General features: G+C 43.9%; 1 protein-coding gene across 4 annotated transcripts; it reads right to left on the reverse strand.

The window, feature by feature from the left end:
• Positions 1–918: 918 nt before the first annotated feature.
• Positions 919–20,461, reverse strand: CIPC (CLOCK interacting pacemaker). 4 transcript variants are annotated; one of them, XM_031667938.1, is made up of 4 exons: positions 20,197–20,461; positions 12,390–12,577; positions 8,253–8,422; positions 919–4,818 (listed from the first exon to the last, which is right to left on the reverse strand). In XM_031667938.1, exons 2-4 carry the CDS (start codon positions 12,523–12,525, stop codon positions 3,925–3,927), a joined length of 1,200 nt encoding a protein of 399 aa, XP_031523798.1. In that variant the 5' UTR covers positions 12,526–12,577; positions 20,197–20,461; the 3' UTR covers positions 919–3,924. The 4 variants fall into 4 exon arrangements, with proteins under 4 accessions (XP_031523798.1, XP_021797116.2, XP_021797115.2 ...); XM_021941424.2 differs by lacking the exon at positions 20,197–20,461 and adding an exon at positions 19,830–20,192 and having other exon boundaries at positions 927–4,818; XM_021941423.2 differs by lacking the exon at positions 20,197–20,461 and adding an exon at positions 19,354–19,799 and having other exon boundaries at positions 927–4,818.
• Positions 20,462–20,954: the final 493 nt, after the last annotated feature.

The following is a 20,954-nucleotide window of genomic DNA, read 5'->3' on the forward strand; positions in this document are numbered from 1 at the left end:
GGCAGGAGTGCAGTGGCTGGATCTCAGCTCACTGCAAGCTCCGCCTCCTGGGTTTACACCATTCTCCTGCCTCAGCCTCCCGAGTAGCTGGGACTACAGGCACCTGCCACCTTGCCCGGCTAGTTTTTTGTATTTTTTAGTAGAGACGGGGTTTCACCGTGTTAGCCAGGATGGTCTCGATCTCCTGACCTCGTGATCTGCCTGTCTCAGCCTCCCAAAGTGCTGGGATTACAGGCTTGAGCCACCGCGCCTGGCTAACAGCTACATTTTAAAAAGCCACTTAGACAATTGTATAGGACAGAAATAATACTGTAAGAATTAGACTATGACAACCCTCCAGGCCTTTTAGTGAGGATCAGCTTTTCATTTCCCCAGTGTCTTAAAGATCGCAGGAAGGGGCTCCCGACTGGCCTCAGAAACAGGGAGGACTCCACATGTCTCCCTGTTGAGATCCTCTAGGTGAACCCTGACAAGGAGCAAGGCTTGAGGCGGCACGGCGGAAGGCATGGAGGTGTGCTTGCTAAGGACCACTGTGCTGTAGAAAGAACTTCACTTACTGTGGCTTTAGTTTATCCCGGTATACAATTGTAGTAGCTTTGTCACTTAAAAGTTCTATTTGTGAAAGTGTCGATCAGATGGAAGAAATCACTGGACTGTCTTCACCTCTCACTCCTCCCAACCTGCCCAGCAAATACCTCCAAGGCTCCAGAAAACGGAGGAGTACTCATTTGCCATAAGCCTGCTCATATTTCAAGTTCACACCAGTGAAAATCTGAGCAATGAATTTCCACATGTTCAGTGTCTAATCCCAATATTCCCAAATAAATGAGTACCTATGTTTAACATTTAAATCAGTTCAAATATTTACTCCAGGTTTCATTCAGTATTTTAAAGCAGTTATAAAGCAAAAAGGCCAAATAGGTTTCAAGTAAGTGACTTTTATTTTTCTCTGACATTTCACAGTCAATTTCTGCAAAACTTCATACTTTCTCAAAAGAATTCACATTTGCTAAATAAACTTCTACCCTAAAGAATTCATAGCTAGAAAACCACTTCAATGTATGCACAAAAATTACTTTTCTGCTAAAGGAACCACAGTAGAAAATAAAAAGTCAGACAATACTATAATCAATAAAAACCAATGAATGTAATAAATTACAAATGTCATTAAATCCCATTCCCATAACCATTGCAATCAGCAACTTTTCTAGATATATTTCAATAATGCCAACAAAATCTGCCAAAAGTTCTCTTAAGGGTTGCTCTGAGCTAAAAATGGCTTCTCACCTACAGAAAACAGCAGCTCTGCCACAGTACTTCATAGCCAATTATGTTATGCATCGCTAAAACCATCACTACTTACAGCCTTGGGCAACCGATGGAGATCTTTCTGGTCACCTCCAAGGTTCCTCCATTTGCTGATCTGGCTTCTGGCCCCAACTGTCTGCTGGCCTCAGTGGATCTCTCCTTCCAAGATCTATCTTCTCTACTTGGGTTCATCTGCTTACAGCTCCAATAGGGAACAAACACCCATCGTAATAGCCTGGAGAGACTTCTAGCACTAAGTTACAAGATTAGAGAAGAGCTGGGGGTGGTGCTGCTTCTCCCTGCCACTCAGCAGTGAGGATTGATAACGGCTTTCATCATCTTTTACTGAAACAGGGAGGGAAATGCAAGCCTTAATCTAGGAAGAAGAGTCCAAGAGGCTTATAGCTCCACAGAGGGTTTTTCCAATGGAATAAATTTGGTTCTCAGCAAGTGTTTTCGGATTTTTGACACTCAGTAAGACTCATGACTGGTGCCCAGGCTGTTCTGAACGCACCTGTCTCTATAGCTTTGCTGCCAAACGTACTCTGCCAAAAAGGAAGCTTCCTAGCATGGTGCACAGAGTAGAACTGCTATAGTACCACACAGATTCAGGGCAGGCAAAGAGAGTGGGCCAAGAAAAAAATATTAAAAGGAGCTGAATCTGCCTAAAGACACATTTGCTCTGATTTCTGAAATTCTTTCAGAGAGTAAAGAGCAGGTAATAATTCTGCGTTGATGAGGGGAGTCTAGGGATGTTACCAAGTTGTTCACTTCTAAATCAGTCATATCTAAATCACACGATTGTGAACAAAGTATAGGCAATCTGAAGCCACATACTTTTTAAACTATGTTAGAGTTACAACTACCTAGGAAATGTCATCTTTAACTTCTGGTCTTGGTAAAACTTTTCTTTGCAGAAAGGGTGAAGCTGGGCTGGGCATGGTGGCTCAGGCCTGTAACCCCAGCACATTGGGTGGCCGAGGCAGGCAGATCAACTGAAATCAGGAGTTCGAGACCAGCCTGGCCAACATTGTGAAACCCTGTTTCTACTAAAAATACAAAAATTAGCTGGGCGTGGTGGCAGGCACCTGTAATCCCAGCTACTTGGGAGGCTGTGGCAGGACAATCACTTGAACCTGGGAGGCGGACATTGCAGTGAGCTGAGATCCTACCATTGTACTCCAGACTGGGCAACAAGAGTGAAACTCCATCTCAAAAGAAAAAAAAAAAAAAAAGAAAGATGAAGCTGATCATATATAGAACGTATTAAGATAATTTTGTAAAGAACAAAGATTTTCAAGAGGATGAAATTTTAAAATAAGAGAATATTTTGAAACTTTACTACTTAGAAACATAGTTGCCTATTTAATGAAGCTGAAAAAAACATGTATCATCTGGAAACTCTGGTCATGGTCTCCATTTCGAGATAAACTTCATATAACCAACATTACACCTTTGGCTTTGTTGCCAATATCTAACACATGAAGGAAACACAGAAGACAATGCTCTATAACTGCTTCCCATCACTATGACATGGAACAAATGAAAATTTGGGATGTGAAAAGAAAATGGGTAAGATGCTTTCCAATTTTTTGTAGACTTACCATACCTTCGAGACAACTGTATTTAATTCAAAGTTTATCAAGCATAATAATCACTTCTTTTATCAAAATAAAAGAAAAAGAAAAAAAAACAACATGGCAACAGAGTTAACTTATACTACATCCCCAGGAACCACTGAAACTATCCTTAAGATTTTTAGATATAAAACAGGATATACTGTTTCAAAAGAAGAGAGAAAAAAAGCCTAAGTTACCAGAATCGTCCAGCTCCTGACCATGAGATATGCCAGCCATGTCTATTTTCTTTAGCTTCTAAGTCAATAAAGCAATTCATCAACTATAATTCCAGATGGTACGCATCCATTCCACACCTTAAAATTTGGAAGTATTTTTTTGCCTGCTAGTTTAAGAAAAATCTGACTTGTAATGAAAGTCTAGGAGTCAGATGGTACTACCCTTTCCCTTGACTTTCAAGTTTAAGAAAACAAAGCGTTGAGTGATTAAGTGCTCGCACCCAGGTGCAACCTGTGCCGAGGGCATTTTAGGTCTTGCCCAACTAGCACGATGCCTTGTGGAATGCAAGCAACCTCCTCTTATTTCTCTCTGTGACTAAGACAGGCAAGGGAAGATCCATGAAGGTTTCCTTGTGTCACCTACTCCCTGGCTCAACAGGCGTTGCTCTGTATGCTCATTCGTGTTACTGCACCCTTGATCCTGGTGAGAGAGTGGGATGATGGGAGGTGACAGCAGGAAGAGCCCCACACAATCATCTCCTGCTTTGCCCCGTGATCCACTGAAGCACCTGCAGGCTAAGGAAAAGGGGCTCAAGGGTACTCCCAAACTGAGGTCCTCAGCGGAACAGGGACATATGTATCCTGTGCCCAGACCACAAGTTAAGACAGCAGCCAGGTATTGGCACGTGGCTTCCTAAGTGAACCACGACACAGTTTAAGTTTAGAAGGAAAAGCTCTTACATAAGCTTTGGGAAACAGGAGTAGGTAACAGTAAATGAGCGAAAAGAACCACTCAAGTAACAGGAAAATATGCCTCTGTACTATATGTCTGGGTGATCAGAGAATGCTTCTAGGTCACTGCCTGTATTACTGGACCCAGGTGTTAAAGATGCCTGCAGCTTGGCCCAAGCCTGGGGGGCCCTGCTCTTGGTGGCTTCTATAAACAGCTGGGTTTGCTCCTTTAGCTGGTCTAGTTCTACCTGAGTTGCCTGGTTCTGACGAATCAACTCCTTGGTTTTCAAAGTGATCTCTAGCAAACCAGATTTGTGTAGGACTACTAGGGTATTCTGAAAGCGCCTATGTTTGCTCTGCCGCTGCTCTGAAAAGATATCTGGGCTGCGGCAGAGGTGCTCTGCAGCCCATAAAGGTGAGCTATAATTAGCGGACAGTGGTGAAAGGGGAGAGTTGCTCTCTAACCCATGGAGAGTGCTGTCTGATGCGCAGACAGGACTGGCGGGGGAAGCGAAGGTCAGACTGGGAGCTTTAGCCACGTGACTGCTGGATACTGGCTGAAGAGTCTGTGGACTTCCACCTGCCACCAGAGAGGGCACACCCTGCAGAGCTGAGTCCTCGGCAAGTTTGGCGCTGGGTGGTGCTGGCGTCGAGGGACTGGACGGAATAGCACCAACCTTGGTTGGCTCACTGGAAGACAAGCTAGGCCCAAGTCTCTCAGTACAGATTTTCTTCTGCACTCCACTTGCTCCTTTTTCTTCTGGGCCAAGGGAAAGGCCCCTTTTGCCTGGATGTGGGGCTATTTTGGTGTAAGAATTCAGAATGGGCAAGTAGTTCCTGGAGTCGGACTTTTTCTCGCCAGTGTGGCATGGACTGACAGGAGATGGTACAGGTGGATGAAGGAATAAGAGCTGTGGCTGTGCTGAGATCACTTCAAAGGAGGGCTGGACAGTCCATGACTGGAGCTGGGATGAGCTGCTGCCCTGAAGACAAAGGAGGAGAGCAGCACACTACTCATTACTGCCGAAACGATAGAGGAGTGAAGCTTCTGTCAGAGGGGCAAGTGGATGCTCAAATGTTTAGAACAATTTCAAGGACGGCGCTTCCCTCACATAGTGGTTTGAACATCTATTTGTGTCTGATATCACAAATACTTTCTTAACTTTTTCTAAGGGAAAATTGGAGGAAACACCTATTTTTATTCAAGTGCTATCACTCAGAAAAATAAATGGGTAGGTAAAGCAATGACATAGCTAAGGTCATAACTGAAACAATAAAAATATGAATTTCCTGGTGTAAGTTAAAATATGACTTTATACCAAAGTATATCTTCATTTAGTTACATCTGGAACCTCTTTTACCTGAAAATAACTTTTGGTTAAAAAGTAACATATTGGGCCGGGTGTGGTGGCTCATGCCTGTAATCCCAGTATTTTGGGAGGCTGAGGGAGGTGGATCACCTAAGGTCAGGAGTTCGAGACCAGCCTGGCCAACATGTGAAGCCCCATCTCTACTAAAAATACAAAAAATTAGCTGGGCGTGGTGGTGCATGCCTGTAGCCCCAGCTACTTGGGAGGCTGAGGCAGCAGAATCGCTTGAACCCGGGAGGTGAAGATCGCAGTGAGCCGAGATTGCGCCACTGCACTCCAGCCTGGGCGACAGAGCAAGACTTGGTTTCAAAAACAACAACAATAACAGAAAAAAAGAAAAAACAACCCATATTGTCAGGAGTCTATGGGTCCCTGTTTTTAAGGCAGTGACATCCAACAATCATAAAACCATTCAAAATAATAACAGCTACCATGTATTGGTGCTGACTATAGGCTACCACTGTGTATAATGTTTTACATGAGTTACTTAATCTATATAACAACCTCATGAGGTAGTTACCATTTCCCTTCATAAACAGGAAACTGAGGCTTAGAAAGTTGAAATAACTTGTTTTAAGTCACCAAGTTACTAAGTGATACAGTTAGGATTCCATCCTCTGTCTGACTCTAAAACCCATCTGAGCCATTCTGCTATACTGCCTTTGTTTTATTACTCCTCAATTATGCATTACTTTTTAATTGAAGTATTGATTCAGACGAAATCTAATAAAGAAGGACATGGCTACTTGTCTCCAATGTTTGAAAGCCAATCCAGTTCCAACCTGGTCCCAAAAATCTGAGTGTAGATAAAGCCAGGCAAAGGGCAAGTCTGACAGAGGTTCACATCCTCAGTGGGGTCAGGTGGAGTCATCTGATTTATCTGAAGAACATTAAGAACTATCTTCCCATACATGTACATGCGCACACCATTTTGCACACATTTCAGTTTCTTGGATGCAAGGTTAGGAACTTTAGGCCAACTATAATTCATTTCCCATGCGAAGGCTGGAACGATCTGGAGTCCTCTTGATGTTCAAATATACTCCAGGATATACTAAGGCAAGCAATGCTAGGGCCAGAAACCACATTTCCTTGTCATAGGAGATCCAAAATCAAGAGGTCTTTTGAAGTAGAGATCAGCCTGTTCCAGCTCAGTCAGAAGCAAAACTTCATGCCCTCTCTAGGGATGACCTACTAGGCAAATGGATCTGGAAAATATCTAATGCATTGCTTTCCCATGATTTTACTGGACTGTACTTCCTAATGCTACTGTTATGCCCACTGTCCTAACAGATACTTAGCTGACTTGTTCTAATTATTAGATTTTACAAATTGTATTATTCATGTTGAAATCACCTGAGGGAATACGGAACAAAATTTTAGACTTGGACAGGATCTCAGAATCATTTCACATAAACCCTTCATATTAAAGATGAAAAAACTGATATCCATCATGGTTAATTATGTACAAGATCACACTGTCTAGTGACAGAGATGGAATCAGACTCTCAAAAGAAAAATATCTAAAACCAAGCAGCCATAATCAAGACATTACACAATATGCAGAGGGTTTTAAATATGTAACATTATTTTAATTTTAGAATATGCTGGATTCTAGTATGTTTTTTAAAAACGAAACAAAACTAGACTACTCCCTTAGGTCAGCCTCTTAGCTCCTGATCAGACCCAGGAGCCTTTCTGGCGGGTCTTTGTCCTGAAGAATGTGGCTCTGCTGGAAAAGCCTACTCACTCCGTAACTGTGTGTGTGGGCTGTTCTCAGCCTTCTGGAGCTGCCAGCCTAGCCTACAACAAAGAAGGGATATAAACACAGACACACAAGAAAAGGACAAGGAAGCCAGAGAGGAAGGCAGGGAGAAAAAGAACTGGGAGAAAGGAAGCCCAGGAGAAGCACTGACAGCACTGGTGGGGCCGGGGCAATCTCACGTGGGCTTCATTTCCTGTCTCTATTATTTCTTTTCCTTTCAATAAGGACAGCCATGCTTCCAGCTGAGATATGATTTACCAAGCAAAAATCTTCAAATTCCTTTTCAGAACTCACCAGGCTGCCTTGTTGAAAATCAGTTTGTGTTCCTCATACATAACTAGGTAATAGCTAAGACATTAAGATTTCCTGTCGGGTTAAAGCCATGTTCTAACCTTTTACCCTAAGGAGGGAAAAGTCAACTACTCAAGCCAGATTTCAAATTTCACTATCTTCAAGTAGCCTCATCAATGAACCCATATCAGAACTGATATATTTTCAGAGGAAAGTACAGTAAGACTAAATTTCTTTGGCTGAAATCAATCTTTTCTATTCTCAAACTTCTCTATTCTAACTTAACCAAGTTTATATGATCAAGTTCTCAGTTTCGAACACTAGAGCTTAACTTAGATTTTCATCTAAATCTTTTCTTTCATATCTAAACAATAATCATATAATATACACAGTTATGTAATGAAGCCCCAAACAGGATGTGTTTCCACTCCACAACAATGCTGTGTGGATTCTGCTGGTATTCCCATACTTGAACCAGGAGCAGCTTCATCATTAATGATGGGCTCTGGCTGACTACTAAGAAAATGCTCAGTGTATGACATAAGAAACAGGGAAATTGCCTCTACTTCTGAGATAAATGCATTCTACATTCTTAAATTCCCAGGGCAATTCATATTAAAAAGAGCTTCTTTTGTTTCTACCCTAAACTCTGCCACATGTTAGAATGCACCACTGAAGTTATGCCATTTCTGCTTGGTTCCTCTATATACATTTCAGGGTCCCTTTGGACAAACTATGAATACAGAAATAAAACAACCTAGCTGTCTCAAAAATGAGAATACACATCATGATTCTTGTATTCCTTTTTAAAACAGTGTCACACTTGAAAGATAACATCTGCTCCCCAGGAGAGAAAGTACACATTGGTGTGGTTCTAGTGGTCTGTTTCTAAAATCTCTCCTTGGCAGAGAATATAAATCTCTTCCTTTATACACAGGAAGCTCAGAAATTTTTATTTGCAAAGCCTTTAGGTGATATTAGTCCTCCTCACCTGTTTGACCAGCACATTCTTCATGACGACCATGGGAGACAGGGTAGGGAAGGCATTCTTTGCAGTTTTGGAGTTCTGCCTCAGCCTGTCTTCTCTGCTCCAGCCTAAGGCGCTCAGCATGTCCTCGGACTCCATCTGCTCTGCGGAGCTCAGACATTCCGAGCTCCCATCTGGTGGGCAGAAGAATGGTCAATTCACTTAGGCTCTAGACTAGAGGTTCTTAACCAGGCTCCTAAGGAGCTATGGACCTCTTGAAATTGAAAGCAACACTTGTGATGTGTTTTTGTGAATTTTATTAAGAAGGAGGCTTTTAGCTTTCATTGGCTTTTCAACGGGATCCATAATTAATCCCTCCTCCACCAAAGATTAAGAATTATTGCCCTAGGACAATTTTGATTTCCTTTCTAACTCTCTTACAGACAAAAACCTGCCTCAATTAGGGCTCACATGAAAGTAATCATCACCAGTCTACAGGATAAATGAGTTTGAGGCTTCAACGTTAGTTTATTACTTTTGAGAATCTGTTGTTGAGAAAGGAGATGGGTATGGCCCAAGGTAGGATTAAGACCTTCAGAGGCTCTGGGTACCCCAAGAGGTAATTATATTTAAAAAAACAAAACCAATCTGTAAACCTCAAAACAACTGCATTTTATCCAGTTTAAGGAAGACTGTATGACTAGAAGGATATGCATCAATGGAAATATTATTTAGAATCTCCAGTGACCCTTTTAAAAAAATTATAAATGTTGGGATCCTTCCCTTGATCTACTGAAGTGATTTACCTGGTTCCATAGTAGCGTATTTTCACAAAACACAAGTAATCCAAATGTACACTTCTAGTTAAGAACCATTAGACCGAAAACGAATGAGCCCAGAAGCAATGTACATATTGAGTGCCCAGATCTTGGTTTCTAAATGCCATTCTGCACATAAAGGAAATGAGGGCTCCTTGGAGAAACAGCTGATTCCAAGACTTTGACAGGGAAGATACGAGATAAGCCTGGACAGCTTGTTGTCCCAGAAAGCAAAGAAGTGCTCAAACACTAACAGAGACATGTCAAAGAGACACAAGAGCTATCTTGAAGGGACTCCCGCTGGTCAAATTTGAGACAATTTGAGTATCAGAAATCATGATTTTAACGGATTGACAAACCGAATTACAAAAGAATTCCATGACTACCTTAGTGATACTCAAAGACGAGGGAGGAGGGAAAGCACTTTTTACAGAAGAATGTCTTAATGTACGAAGAATGGTAAAATTAGAAGATCACCACTTTTTTCTTTGAGACAGAGTTTCACTCTTGTTGCCCAGGCTGGAGTGCAATGGCACGATCTCAGCTTACCACAACCTCCGCCTCCCAGGTTCAAGCGATTCTCCTGCCTCAGCCGCCCGAGTAGCTGGGATTACAGGCATGTGCCACCACGCCCGGCTAATTTTGTATTTTTAGTAGAGACAGGGTTTCTCTATGTTGGTCAGGCTGGTCTCGAACTCCTGACCTCGGGTAATCCACCTGTCACAGCCTCCCAAAGTGCTGAGATTACAGGTGTGAGGCATCACGTCCGGCCAAAATCACCACTTTTAAACCACCAATGTACTGATTCAGGCAAAGATCATCAATGGATGCTAACTCTGGTAAAGAGTTTGTTGGGGAATAGGATAGTCACACAATTATGAAGTATTGTATGATCTTATAAAAAATAAATTACTTATTAATTACAAAGAGAAAAGGGTACTTTAACAATAAAGAAATCTGGTACACACTATCTTAGCCAAGTGATCAACCAACCAGAGCATCACCAAGAGTAAGACTAACTTACGAGTCTCCACTTGTGTTGCAATGGGAAGGATACAACATCAACAACATAATATTCTGGTCAAGATGCTAATCCTGACCCTAATAATGGGGACACTACCAGAAAATCCAGGGTGTGAGACATTCTACAAAGCAATAGGCCTGACTCATTCAAAGATGTCAATGTCATAAAAGAAAGAATAAAAAGCAAAGATAAGATATGGGGGTGGTTATAGACTAAACCAGACTAAAGGACAGGACAACTAAATCCAATGCTCAATCTTCAGTTGGATTCTGGATCCAAAATAGACAAAAAGATAAACAGCTGTAAAGAAAATTATTGGGACAATGGGGGAAAATCTGAATATGCAGTGTAGCTAATGATAAGTATCAGTGTTAAATTTCTTAGGTATGATAATGATATTATAACTATATAGAAGAATGTCCTTGTTTTTAAGAAATTTGTACTGAAGCTATATAGGGGTAAAATGTCAAGTGTTTGCAATTTACTTTCAAATAATTCAGTGTGTGCATGTGTGTGTGTGTGTGTGTGTGTGTAGAGAGAGAGAAAGAGAGAAGGCATATATGACAAAAAGATAGATATATGGGGTATACATTTGCTTTTGTATAGATTTGAAATTTTTTGAAAGACAAATGCAGTAATTAAAATGGGAAAAACTGTCTTGATTTTACAAATTTCATCCTACTCCAAGGTAACTGGAATAACTCAGGTAGTGAGGAAATCACTGGCACGTGGCCCAAGAGTGGCTAGATGCATTCCAGTGGCATTCACTGGGGCTACTTTCTGGGGCATAATGAGTTTGATTATTTTAATACCACTTTATGTCTGAGTAGTACAATATTCTTAAAACAACTGGCCTGACAAAGTTGAAGTTGTTAGAAGTGTCAAAATGTCAACAGTACTGGAAATAATAAATGGTAAGATTATTGATAATGTTTATTTTCTTCTTCGTGGTTTCCTACATGTCCAAGCTTCTATAATGAGCATGTATTCATGAAATGAAAAACAGACAAAAAGCAAACATGATATCGAAAGAAAAAAAAGAGACACTAGGCCTCCAATGTTTCCCAAACCTGTCTGACCATACAACAAAAACACTTGTTTTTTTAAAAACCCACATTCCAGGCCCTGTCCAGACCCTTGAAAGAGTCTCCAGGAGGGAGATCTGGTGATCAATATTTTTAACAAATGCCTCAGGTGAGCTTTATGATGAGGCAGGCTTGGGAAACAATGCTGAGAGAGAGAAGAAAAATCCAAAGGGAAGGTTGGCCCGCCCTTCCCTGGACTGTCCTGGCCCTGGGCAGGGCAACTAATTCCTCTTAATCTAATCCCTTGGTTGGAGCTCTGTTCCTCTTTGAGCAACAGTCTATTTATAATTTGCCTTTTCAAGCAGCATGCCTACAGGGAGAAAATATGCCAATCTAAAGACAAGAGAGTTCTAGTTTTCCTAACAGCTGCATTTCTCACTATAAGTTAATAAATCAAAATTGATTGTCCTTCTGAGTCTGGATAATACAAATTTTCTCCTTGAGAGGGTTCTACTCTCAGGATGTTGACTTGGCTAGAATCCCTCAGCATCACCCCCTCTGCATCCCCTGCGCCAAAAATCACACTAGCACCATATTCAAGCCACTACCCTCAGACTGGGAAATTAAAAAAGAGCCCCAGCACAAAATTAAAAGATTCAATGTATATTCAGCTAGCCCGTTTCGGTAAGGTTTAAGAAAAACTTGTAAGGAAAACTGTTCTATTTTCTTATCTCTAATAGATACTCAAGTTTAGAGCTGGGCCAGGAGGCTCACAGTCCAAATACAAAATGCATCGAGACTCGGGGGGAGGGGTTGTTGGAGGGGTACATTTCTAAACACAGCAAAACTACTTTCTCAATGAAAAAGGTACCTTACAAATTACATACAATATTACTTTTATTTAACTGGCAGTCTTCAAATTTGTTACATGGCAACTACATGCAGTAGCATTTTTTCCTCTACAATATAATAATTCCTGTGAAAAAGGAAGTAAAACAACAGAATTATGAGTATTTAAATATTTTTCCAGTGATCAGTTGCAATAGTTGGAAGTGTAAGATTCAGAGTCTAAGTTGAAAAAAGATGTCAAATAATTCTTTCAGAACTAACCCTACGGTGACTTTGATGGGTACCCTGACATATGGCATCAGAATTACCATTTTAAAGCATCAGGTAAGTATTTACCCTGTGCGTGAAAGCATCCCATCCTTATCACATAAATGAGTTTTGGGGAGGAAATTTTTTGGGCAAAGCATTCACTCACAAAACAGAGGAAGGATAAGATATTTTTAACCTGAAAAGCCAGAGTCCTTGTCTGACTCAGCAGCAGCCATCCCGAGCTGACGAGCCACTTTCTTCATCTCTGTGCCTTTGCCTACTTTGGCGGAGAGTCTTCTGGGGCTCTCTCTGGATGGGTTTTTCCTCTCCATGGTTTATTCAGCTGGAGGCAGATTCATTGGTACTCTTTTCATCTGGACTGCCCTATGAAAAACAATTATATAAGAAGTCACTGCCTGGAGAGCTGAAACAGGTGATCCAGATAGTGAATAAAGTATGGGCAAAGAACACTGGCCTCACCCACTTTAGCTTTATTTTCCTCAGAGGTCTCAACTGACAAAAGTTTCAAGTTTACTAAACAGAAGGTTTCCACCCATAAGGAGATTCACCGTCCTCTGGCTGCCCTCTAATTCCATTACAAATTCAAGGCACACAAACCACATTCAACATAGCTTTGTAAACTGCTAACAAAGGCACATTTGATTAGGCTTCTTGCAATGGGTAACAAAATGAACTCACCAGAGGGGAAAGGGGACAGGGGAGTGAAGACAAGGGAAAAGGAAGATGGGAGAAGAGAGAGGGCAGAAGGAGGGGGAGAGGGGAAAGGGGAGAGGAGAAGAGAGACACCACGAGGCTTGCTTTCCTCGTGTACATTTGCAGGCTCATGACCTACTGCCACCTCCCACAGTGTAGTGTTTCTCAAATTAACCTCTAAATCCTTTGGCTGAGGTACTGAACAGAGAGCAAAAACAACTCCCTATACCCAATGCTACTTTTAGGCTTAAAAAACACTTTTATGGGCAAACAATATCATATATAATAAAAAGCTTATAATATGTGTTACTATTAGTGTTATCTTACTTGAGTCTCACAATGTCATCTTCAGTTGCTATCTCATTTTACAGGGGAGGAAACTGAGGCTCAGATAAGTCACAGTCAATCATCTAAAAATATTGATAAATATTGCCACTGTAAATTAGGCATTGTGCAAGGACTGGGTTTATAGAATGAACAGAATAGAACAGAATAGGCATCTGTCACTTCCTTCTTGTAGCTTATGATCTAGAGAGAGACAGTCATTAATCAAGTAATCACTCAACTAGCGACCATTTTGATAAGAGCTATAAATGGGAGGGTCTAACAGTCTGGGGGACTCAGGAAGTGCTCTGTAGCTGGGATCTGGAGGATCAGGAATTAGTAGGAGTTAAGTGAAAGGCATATTCCAGGCAGTGTGAAGGCTCTAAGGGAGCAAGGGGCTTGGCACAAGCAAATAACTGAAAGGCTAGAGCACAGTGTAGAAGGGTATAATGCCACGCACTGATGACAGACTGGTAGTCAGGGAATAGACAGGCAACACCTTGGAATCCATGTTGGAAGGATTTTAGATATTAACTTAAAAGCAATGGGAAGTCATGGAAGAATTTTAACCAGAAGCATGACATGATCAGATGTGCATTTTATTTATCTTATTTTTTGAGACAGTGTCTCACTCTTGTCGCCCAGGCTGCAGTGCAGTGGCATGATCATGGCTCGCTGCAGCCTAGACTGCCCAGATGGAAGCGATCCTCCCACCTCAGCCTATGGAGTAGCTGGGACTACAGGCACGTAGCACCACACCTGGCTAATTTTTTATTTTTTGTAGAGAAAGGATCTCACTTTGTTGCTTGGGCTGGTCTTGAACTCCTGGCCTCAAGCAATCCTTCCACCATGGGCTCGGCTCTGTGCCTTGGCTTGGCTTGGCATCCCAAAGTGCTGGGATTACAAGTGTGCACCAGCTTTGCATTTTAAAAGCATTCTGGATGCTGAACTGAGGCTAAAGTGGAAAAAGGCAAGAGCGGCATTGAGATCATTTAGTTGCTACCGTGATAGTCCAGGTGAATTAAGGTGGTGGAGATGGGGAGAAAAACATGGAGGCCCACCTGATGGGACCTGGTTATTGTACTGGGGGCTGGGGGGAAGATGGTGGTACCACCTTCTCAGCTAGGGAGCCCAAGAAGTGCACAGAAGGGAGTTGGGAGGGTGGGGGCAGGGTGGCATGGTCATGTAGATTTGGTCATGTAGAGACTGAAGTTACTGTGGGTCATCTAAGTGGAGATCCTGGGTAGGCAGTCACATATAAGACTGAAGCCCAGGAGAGAGGCTTATATTTACTCCAGTGATACACAGCTCGTCCACAGCAGACCCAGACCTAGACCAACAGTGCCAAGAATAAGACCAATCAGTCCTTCAAATTGCTGGCTGAGGATAAGAACATTACAGGTATTTTAACATGGCCATTTAGTCACCAAGGAATGGCAACTGTAAGGCCAACATGATAAGAACACAAAGAATACTGCGGGGATAAGGCGAATAGGCCAACAGGGAACATGACAATAATGAAACTAGGAAGATGCAAGCAAAGTCTTGTGATGTTTTAATTCACGATGCACTCCTGACTCTATCCTGTTGTCCTCTGAGTGAAGAAAAACACAAGCCCCCTGCCAAATAGCACTGTATCTAGAATATCCTGGAGTGCCAAGTCTGGACATTCCTGCTAATATAAGATCTAGTGAAGAACATTAACTACCCTAGAAACAGTTCAAAATAAAATTAAATAGAAGACAAGGATGCTTATAAGCAACCCTCTTGCTCATACTTTTGCATACTGTAGGAGCAGACTAAAGGGAACACAAACTGCACTGAATGAGAGTGAATTTTAAACACGATTCCAAGTAAAAATCATTCTGCCCCATATCTAACTCATTTAAGGGGACTGGCTTCCTCATTCAACTGACATCAAATCAAGTACTCCCACAGGTCACACGTTTAATCCTATGTGCATAAAAGATAAACAATGGCACTGTCACATCTTGCAGAGAACTATGCAAAAGCAAGGTCTATCTGACAGCTATGAAATTTGACAGCATGGACGGCCCAGCTTAAAAAGTAGACTAAAGTGTAAAACTACATCTCTAATTAAATCAGGATCCTTTTGTATGAAATTCAACAAATGTGCACAGTATAATTTTCCTAAAATAATACTGTCCAAAAGTGAATAGAAGCCTTCTGCAAAATGAAAGTAGATGAGGCTTGTGGATGGGCATTCAAACTAATTCATGTCGGACGAGGCTGTTGATTTAGATTAGGAGGGTAGCTCACGTTAGTTGCAACTAATTAAGAATCTTACTTAGGTTCTTGAAGTTTCACATTATCTTACTAAACATGGATTCTTTTACAGGTACTTTAGATAATGCATCCCAATTTAGTCTTCTACAATCCTTGTGGCAAAACAATGAAAAAGGTCTTGCTATTATTATTAAAGTGTAGTCAATGGAGCTACAGAAAATACACAGGAATTTATTCTGGCTTATTGAGAATTTGTAGGATAACAGATAATTGATCATGGAGTCAAAATACTGAAACAGTGACAATCGGTTTTTGAGGCTCAGAAAACAATACTCCAAAGTATGGCACTTTAGCATAACGAGTGCTTTGTTGCTGCTTTTTGTTTTTTCTGAGACTGTGTCTTGCTCTGTCACCCAGGCTGGAGTGCAAGGCCACAAACACGGGCTCACTGCAGCCTCGACTTCCTGGCCATAAAGAAATTATCTGACCTGTCTTGTCTGATAGTAGATCATAAAACCCTCATTCATTCCAGAATGGGTCCTGCCCTATAACAGAGAGGAAGGAATGCTACACAGAGGTCAAGAATAATTCTAGACAGACAGACCTTGCTGGGTTTCCCACCTCACTCCTTTACTATTAGATCATACTCTTTTGTTTGATTTTTCTTTTGTTTTGTTTTTTATTTCTAGACGGATCACATGCTGTTGCTCAGGCTAGAGTGCAGTGGCACGATCACGGCTAACTGCAGACTCGATCTCCTGGGCTAAAGTGATCCTCCTGCCCTAGCCTCCTGAGTAGCTGGGACTCCAGGTGCATACCACCACACCCAGCTAATTTTTAAATTTTTTGTAGAGACTGGGTCTTGATATGTTGCCCGAGCTGGTCTTGACCTCCTGAGCTCAAGCAATCCTCCCACCTCAGCCTTCCAAAGTGCTGGGATTACAGGCATGAGCCACCATGCCTAGCCAGATCATACCCTTTTTGTCCAATCATATTTCTACATGGCCGTCCATTCTTCATCAAACCTAAGCATAAAAATAGACAGTTTTGCCTGAGTTTGGGAGGCTTCAATTCTGAAGACTCCTGTGTCATAACAAAACTTTGATTAAATAAAACTGTTATGTTTTTCTCTTGTTAACCTTTCTTTTGTTATGGGAGGGTCAACTAAGACCCTTATGGTAGGTGAGGAAAGGTATCACAGAGGTAAGTTAAAAAGAGAACAGATGCTAAATTTAGATCCTGGGGAGTTGCTGGCAGTTGGAAATAAAGAATGCAAAATCGACTTTAGGATGGAAAATTGACTATTTTTGATATGAAAATGATTAAAAATATGAAAGCCTCTGTCTTCAGTAAAGTTCTCTTAAGCAGCAGAAAGCCTTAGCATTGCAGCCAGGGAGGCTCATATGGGATGTGGAACAAAGGGCTACATCCCTTCCCAAACTTTATTCTTTCGGAGGAGCAGCAGCAGTGCCCTCCTGGGAGTGGCTGAGTGACCCACTCACACACATAAAGCCCTCAACAGGAGAGAAGCAGAGAGTGATGGCATTTGCTACTGGTGTTGTCAACCCCCAAATTTGCAAGGCAAAGTCTGAAAACCTCAAGAAGTTGCTTGATTTTTTTCCTCTTAGATATTAGTTTACAATACAATTAGATGCTCACACACTGACTAGGAGTTGAAAATGGGTTACTAAGCTCTTACCCACTGTGTCCTTTCTGCTTCCTGACACAGACTGGAAATCACTCACGCTGCTTTACAAATGCATGTACCTTACTCTGCATTAAAAGGGCTAATTTAAGCTCCAAAACTGTCAGAATTTACCCTAATTGGGCCTCTTATGCATATATATGTAACACATTGTTCAAAAGTTTCCCACAAAGCATAGTACACACTAAAACTCATAATGGAAAGTGAATCAGGCTGGGCGTGGTGGCTCACGTCTGTAATCCCAGCACTTTGGGAGGCGGAGGCGGATGGATCACCTGAGGTCAGGAGTTCGAGACCAGCCTGGCCAACATGGTGAAACCCTGTCTCTACTAAAAATATAAAAATTAGCCGAGCGTGATGGCACACATCTGTAATCCTAGCAACTTGGGAGGGCGAGGCAGGAGAATCCCTTGAACCCGGGAGGTGGAGTTGCAGTGAGCCGAGATGTTGCCACTGCATCCCAGCCTGGGTGAAGAATGAGACTCCGTCAAAAAAAAAAAAAAAAAAAAAAAAAAAAAGGGGGGGGGGGGGGCTCGGCTAATTTAGAGGGAATCGGAATCAGAGCTAAGCACGGTGGCTCACGTCTATAATCCCAGCAGCACCTTGAGAGGCCAAGGCGGGTAGATCACCTGAGGTCAAGAGTTTGAGACCAGCCTGGTCAATATGGTGAAACGCTGTCTCTACTAAAAATACAAAAATTAGCTGGGCTTGGGGGTGTGTGCCTGTAATCCCAGCTACTCAGGAGACTGAGGCATGAGAATAGCTTGAACCTGGGAGGCAGAGATTGTAGTAAGCCAAGATTGTGCCTCTGCACTCCAGCCTGGAGAAAGAACGTGAATCAATAAATATGTTTATATAAGGGGACAAAATTCAAAATCCTAGCAAGTGCTCCAAAGCACTTAGTTCTTACTACTCTTTTTGCACTTCTGACATTAGTCTAATTATTTGTCTCCTTAACCTTGAGTTGTTTTTTTCATCTTTGCAACCTCAGCCCCCAACAATTAACATGAGGCATTCAATAGAGTAGTAAATTCTAACAATTCGGCCGGGCGAGGTGGCTCAAGCCTGTAATTGCAGCACTTTGGGAGGCCGAGACGGCGGATCATGAGGTCAGGAGATCGAGACCATCCTGGCTAACACGGTGAAACCCCGTCTCTACTAAAAAATACAAAAAACTAGCCGGGCGAGGTGGCAGGCGCCTGTAGTCCCAGCTACTCGGGAGGCTGAGGCAGGAGAATGGTGTACGTAAACCCGGGAGGTGGAGCTTGCAGTGAGCTGAGATCTGGCCACTGCACTCCAGCCTGGGCGATAGAGCGAGACTCCTTCTCAAAAAAAAAAAAAAAATTTCCAACAAATCTCAGACCTGCTGAGTCTCTCTGACAGCTCTAGTAGCTTAGCAGCACAGAAATACCTGAACAGCTTGAAGGTCAAGATTCTGCATTTCCAAACACCATGGTCACCTTAAGATCTAACCTCCATGTCTGGTCCCCTGCAGGAAAAAGATATTTCATCTACCCCTTATTCTAAGATGAAACCTCAGGGACAAATCCACCATCCAAATTAAAGCTTGGTCTAATCCACAAACAATCTTTGTGAAGATCTGTCCTTATGATTAAAAAGGAGATCCAAGGGTTACAAGAAAAGGATCTGAAATGCTGCTTTCAGATCTCTCCTTTTATAGACACTTGGCAACATTCCTGGGAGCTCAAGTTCCCTTTAAAATGTGTCACGTGTATAACATGTGTGCCTGGACAGAAGTGTGAGGTAAAAGCCCAACCACAGCCTTAAATACAATAAAGTGATAAGGTCGCAGAAAGAAAACCTTGAGTAATCCCAGTTCGAATTATAAGCACATTACTAGGTGTTCTCCAAAGTCATTTTCTTTTGGCCTGCATATTCAGAGATACCATTCTGGGAGGAGGTCTGTGTATTTTAACAGTGGAAAAACCCTGTCTACCTAAATGTCTAATATTCATCTTCCCTTTCACATTCATTCCATTTCTCCAACTTAGCTGAAAATTCGTGTTAAAGATCTTGAACCCCAATTCCATACAATTTCCTATGTTTGAGACCAGTTTGGCTCTATTTTCACCTTTCAAAGGGAGATGAGCTTAGAGAACTTTCTCCGATCCCCTGCTGCAATTAGTTCACAGTAACAGTGCCCACCTACCCATTCGCACCAGCCCACGTTGCATCTGTGCCAGGCAGCATGTGCACCCTCCAGGCATCCACCAGCCTGCCAGCTCAGCAGGGCCGAACTGGGCAGACCCTAGTACTGTGCTGTGACTGGCATACCACCAGCCTTCCAGGGCAAACGCCCAGGCAATGCATACTGCCAGGACTTAAGCAATAACAGCGAGCCTAGCTCCAGCCTGTGACCTGGGCCGGGATCAGAGCTCCCCCGAAGCCACCCACTAACCACTAACTCCTTACTTGGCACTGCCCACCTTCTCCCCCAAAACACTACCCCCGGCACCAAGCCTGGCAAGCTGGCCACTCAAGAGAAACAACCAGCAACGTGGGTGACGGCAGGTCTCTGGAAAAGGCCACACACCTGTGCCCTGGGGCCAGAACAGGGTACCACCCCCGACCTCAAACTGGAAGCCCAGGACCTTCGCCCAGTTACCAGTTCTGGCGCCCACTCACCTGCCCACTGCCTAGCCCTCAGCTCCCAGCCGGGCTGGACTCCAAGCTCTCTCCCCGCCCAGCCGACTGGCGGTTGCGCCTAGGGCTAGACCAGGGCCCACCTGCCCGTCACACAAGCCCCCTCCCCACACGCAGCCCCCTCCTCACCGGCGATTCCCTCTCCCACGCCCCTCACAGCAAAGCCAACAACCCTCACTCCCACCATTTGGCCCTCTGTCCCCCGAAAGTCCCAGTTTGCCCCTCTTGCCTACTCGCTCCTCTTCCTCTCTCCCCTACTTCCCTCTCCTTTCCCCACGCTTCTCGCCCAATCCCTCTCCCGTCGCCAACCCTGCTCCCCTCCTCCCAGACCCAGCCCTCCCTTTCTCACCGAGGGCCGGGGTCGCAGCTCCACGACCGGCCCCCGTGGGTCAGGTGGCGCATGCGCGAGCACGGCCCCGCGGCACCATGACAACCTCGTCGTCGCGGGGTGTCTCGCTATCTCCACAGCCTCCCGCCCATTTCTCCTCCCCACCGCCTCCGCGACGTCTTTCGCCAGCCACGTGACTCGGCTCGGAGGACCCAGCACCATGGAGACCCCACGCTCTTCTCCTAGAAGGGGCCTTGGAGACGCGCCCTTTCCCCGCCCCCGCCGGAAGAGCAGGCCGACTCGGGGCGGGGCCGGCGCTCAGAGGCTCACGCTCAGCTGGCCCACGCCTGCCATGGCCTGAGGTGTCTCTATGGTTGGAGCCTGTAAGCCCTGCCGCCATTCTAAAATGGGTGCCTTGAGCAAATGAGCGCCTTCCTGGGGTACTCTGGTTTCGGAGGCGGGGTTCCGAGGAGCCGGGGGTGGGGCCAGCTTGGAGCGGATATGAGCAGTGTTGCGCGGACTCGCACTGCCGTGCTGCTGTGCCGTGCCGCCGCCGCCGCTGCCAGCGCCGTGCCGCTGCCGCCGCCGTGCCGCCGTTAGTGGGGCTGGGGCGCGAGTCGTCCGGCTCCAGGCGGTTAGCGGGGAGCGACAGTGCCCTGCGTGGGAGAGCGGGCGCGCGGTTGGCCTCAGCCTGGAGTCACCGTGACAGGGGCGCCAGACCTCCCCGCGTGCTCCTCGCATTTTCCCTACGCCTGTCGCCCGGTTTGTTTTTGTTCCCG

The sequence above is a fragment of the Papio anubis genome, chromosome 7, assembly GCF_008728515.1.
Source record: "Papio anubis isolate 15944 chromosome 7, Panubis1.0, whole genome shotgun sequence".
NCBI lineage: Eukaryota > Metazoa > Chordata > Mammalia > Primates > Cercopithecidae > Papio > Papio anubis.

Bases quoted from the DNA above. Each gene is read 5' to 3' on its own strand.
- CIPC (XM_031667938.1), bottom strand. From the start codon at position 12,525: ATGGAGAGGAAAAACCCATCCAGAGAGAGCCCCAGAAGACTCTCCGCC. The intron at 8,423-12,389 runs GTTAAAAATATC...TCTGCCCACCAG, and splicing joins CAAGGACTCTGGCTTTTCAG to ATGGGAGCTCGGAATGTCTG. The intron at 4,819-8,252 runs GTGAGGAGGACT...CTTTGTCTTCAG, and splicing joins AGAATGTGCTGGTCAAACAG to GGCAGCAGCTCATCCCAGCT.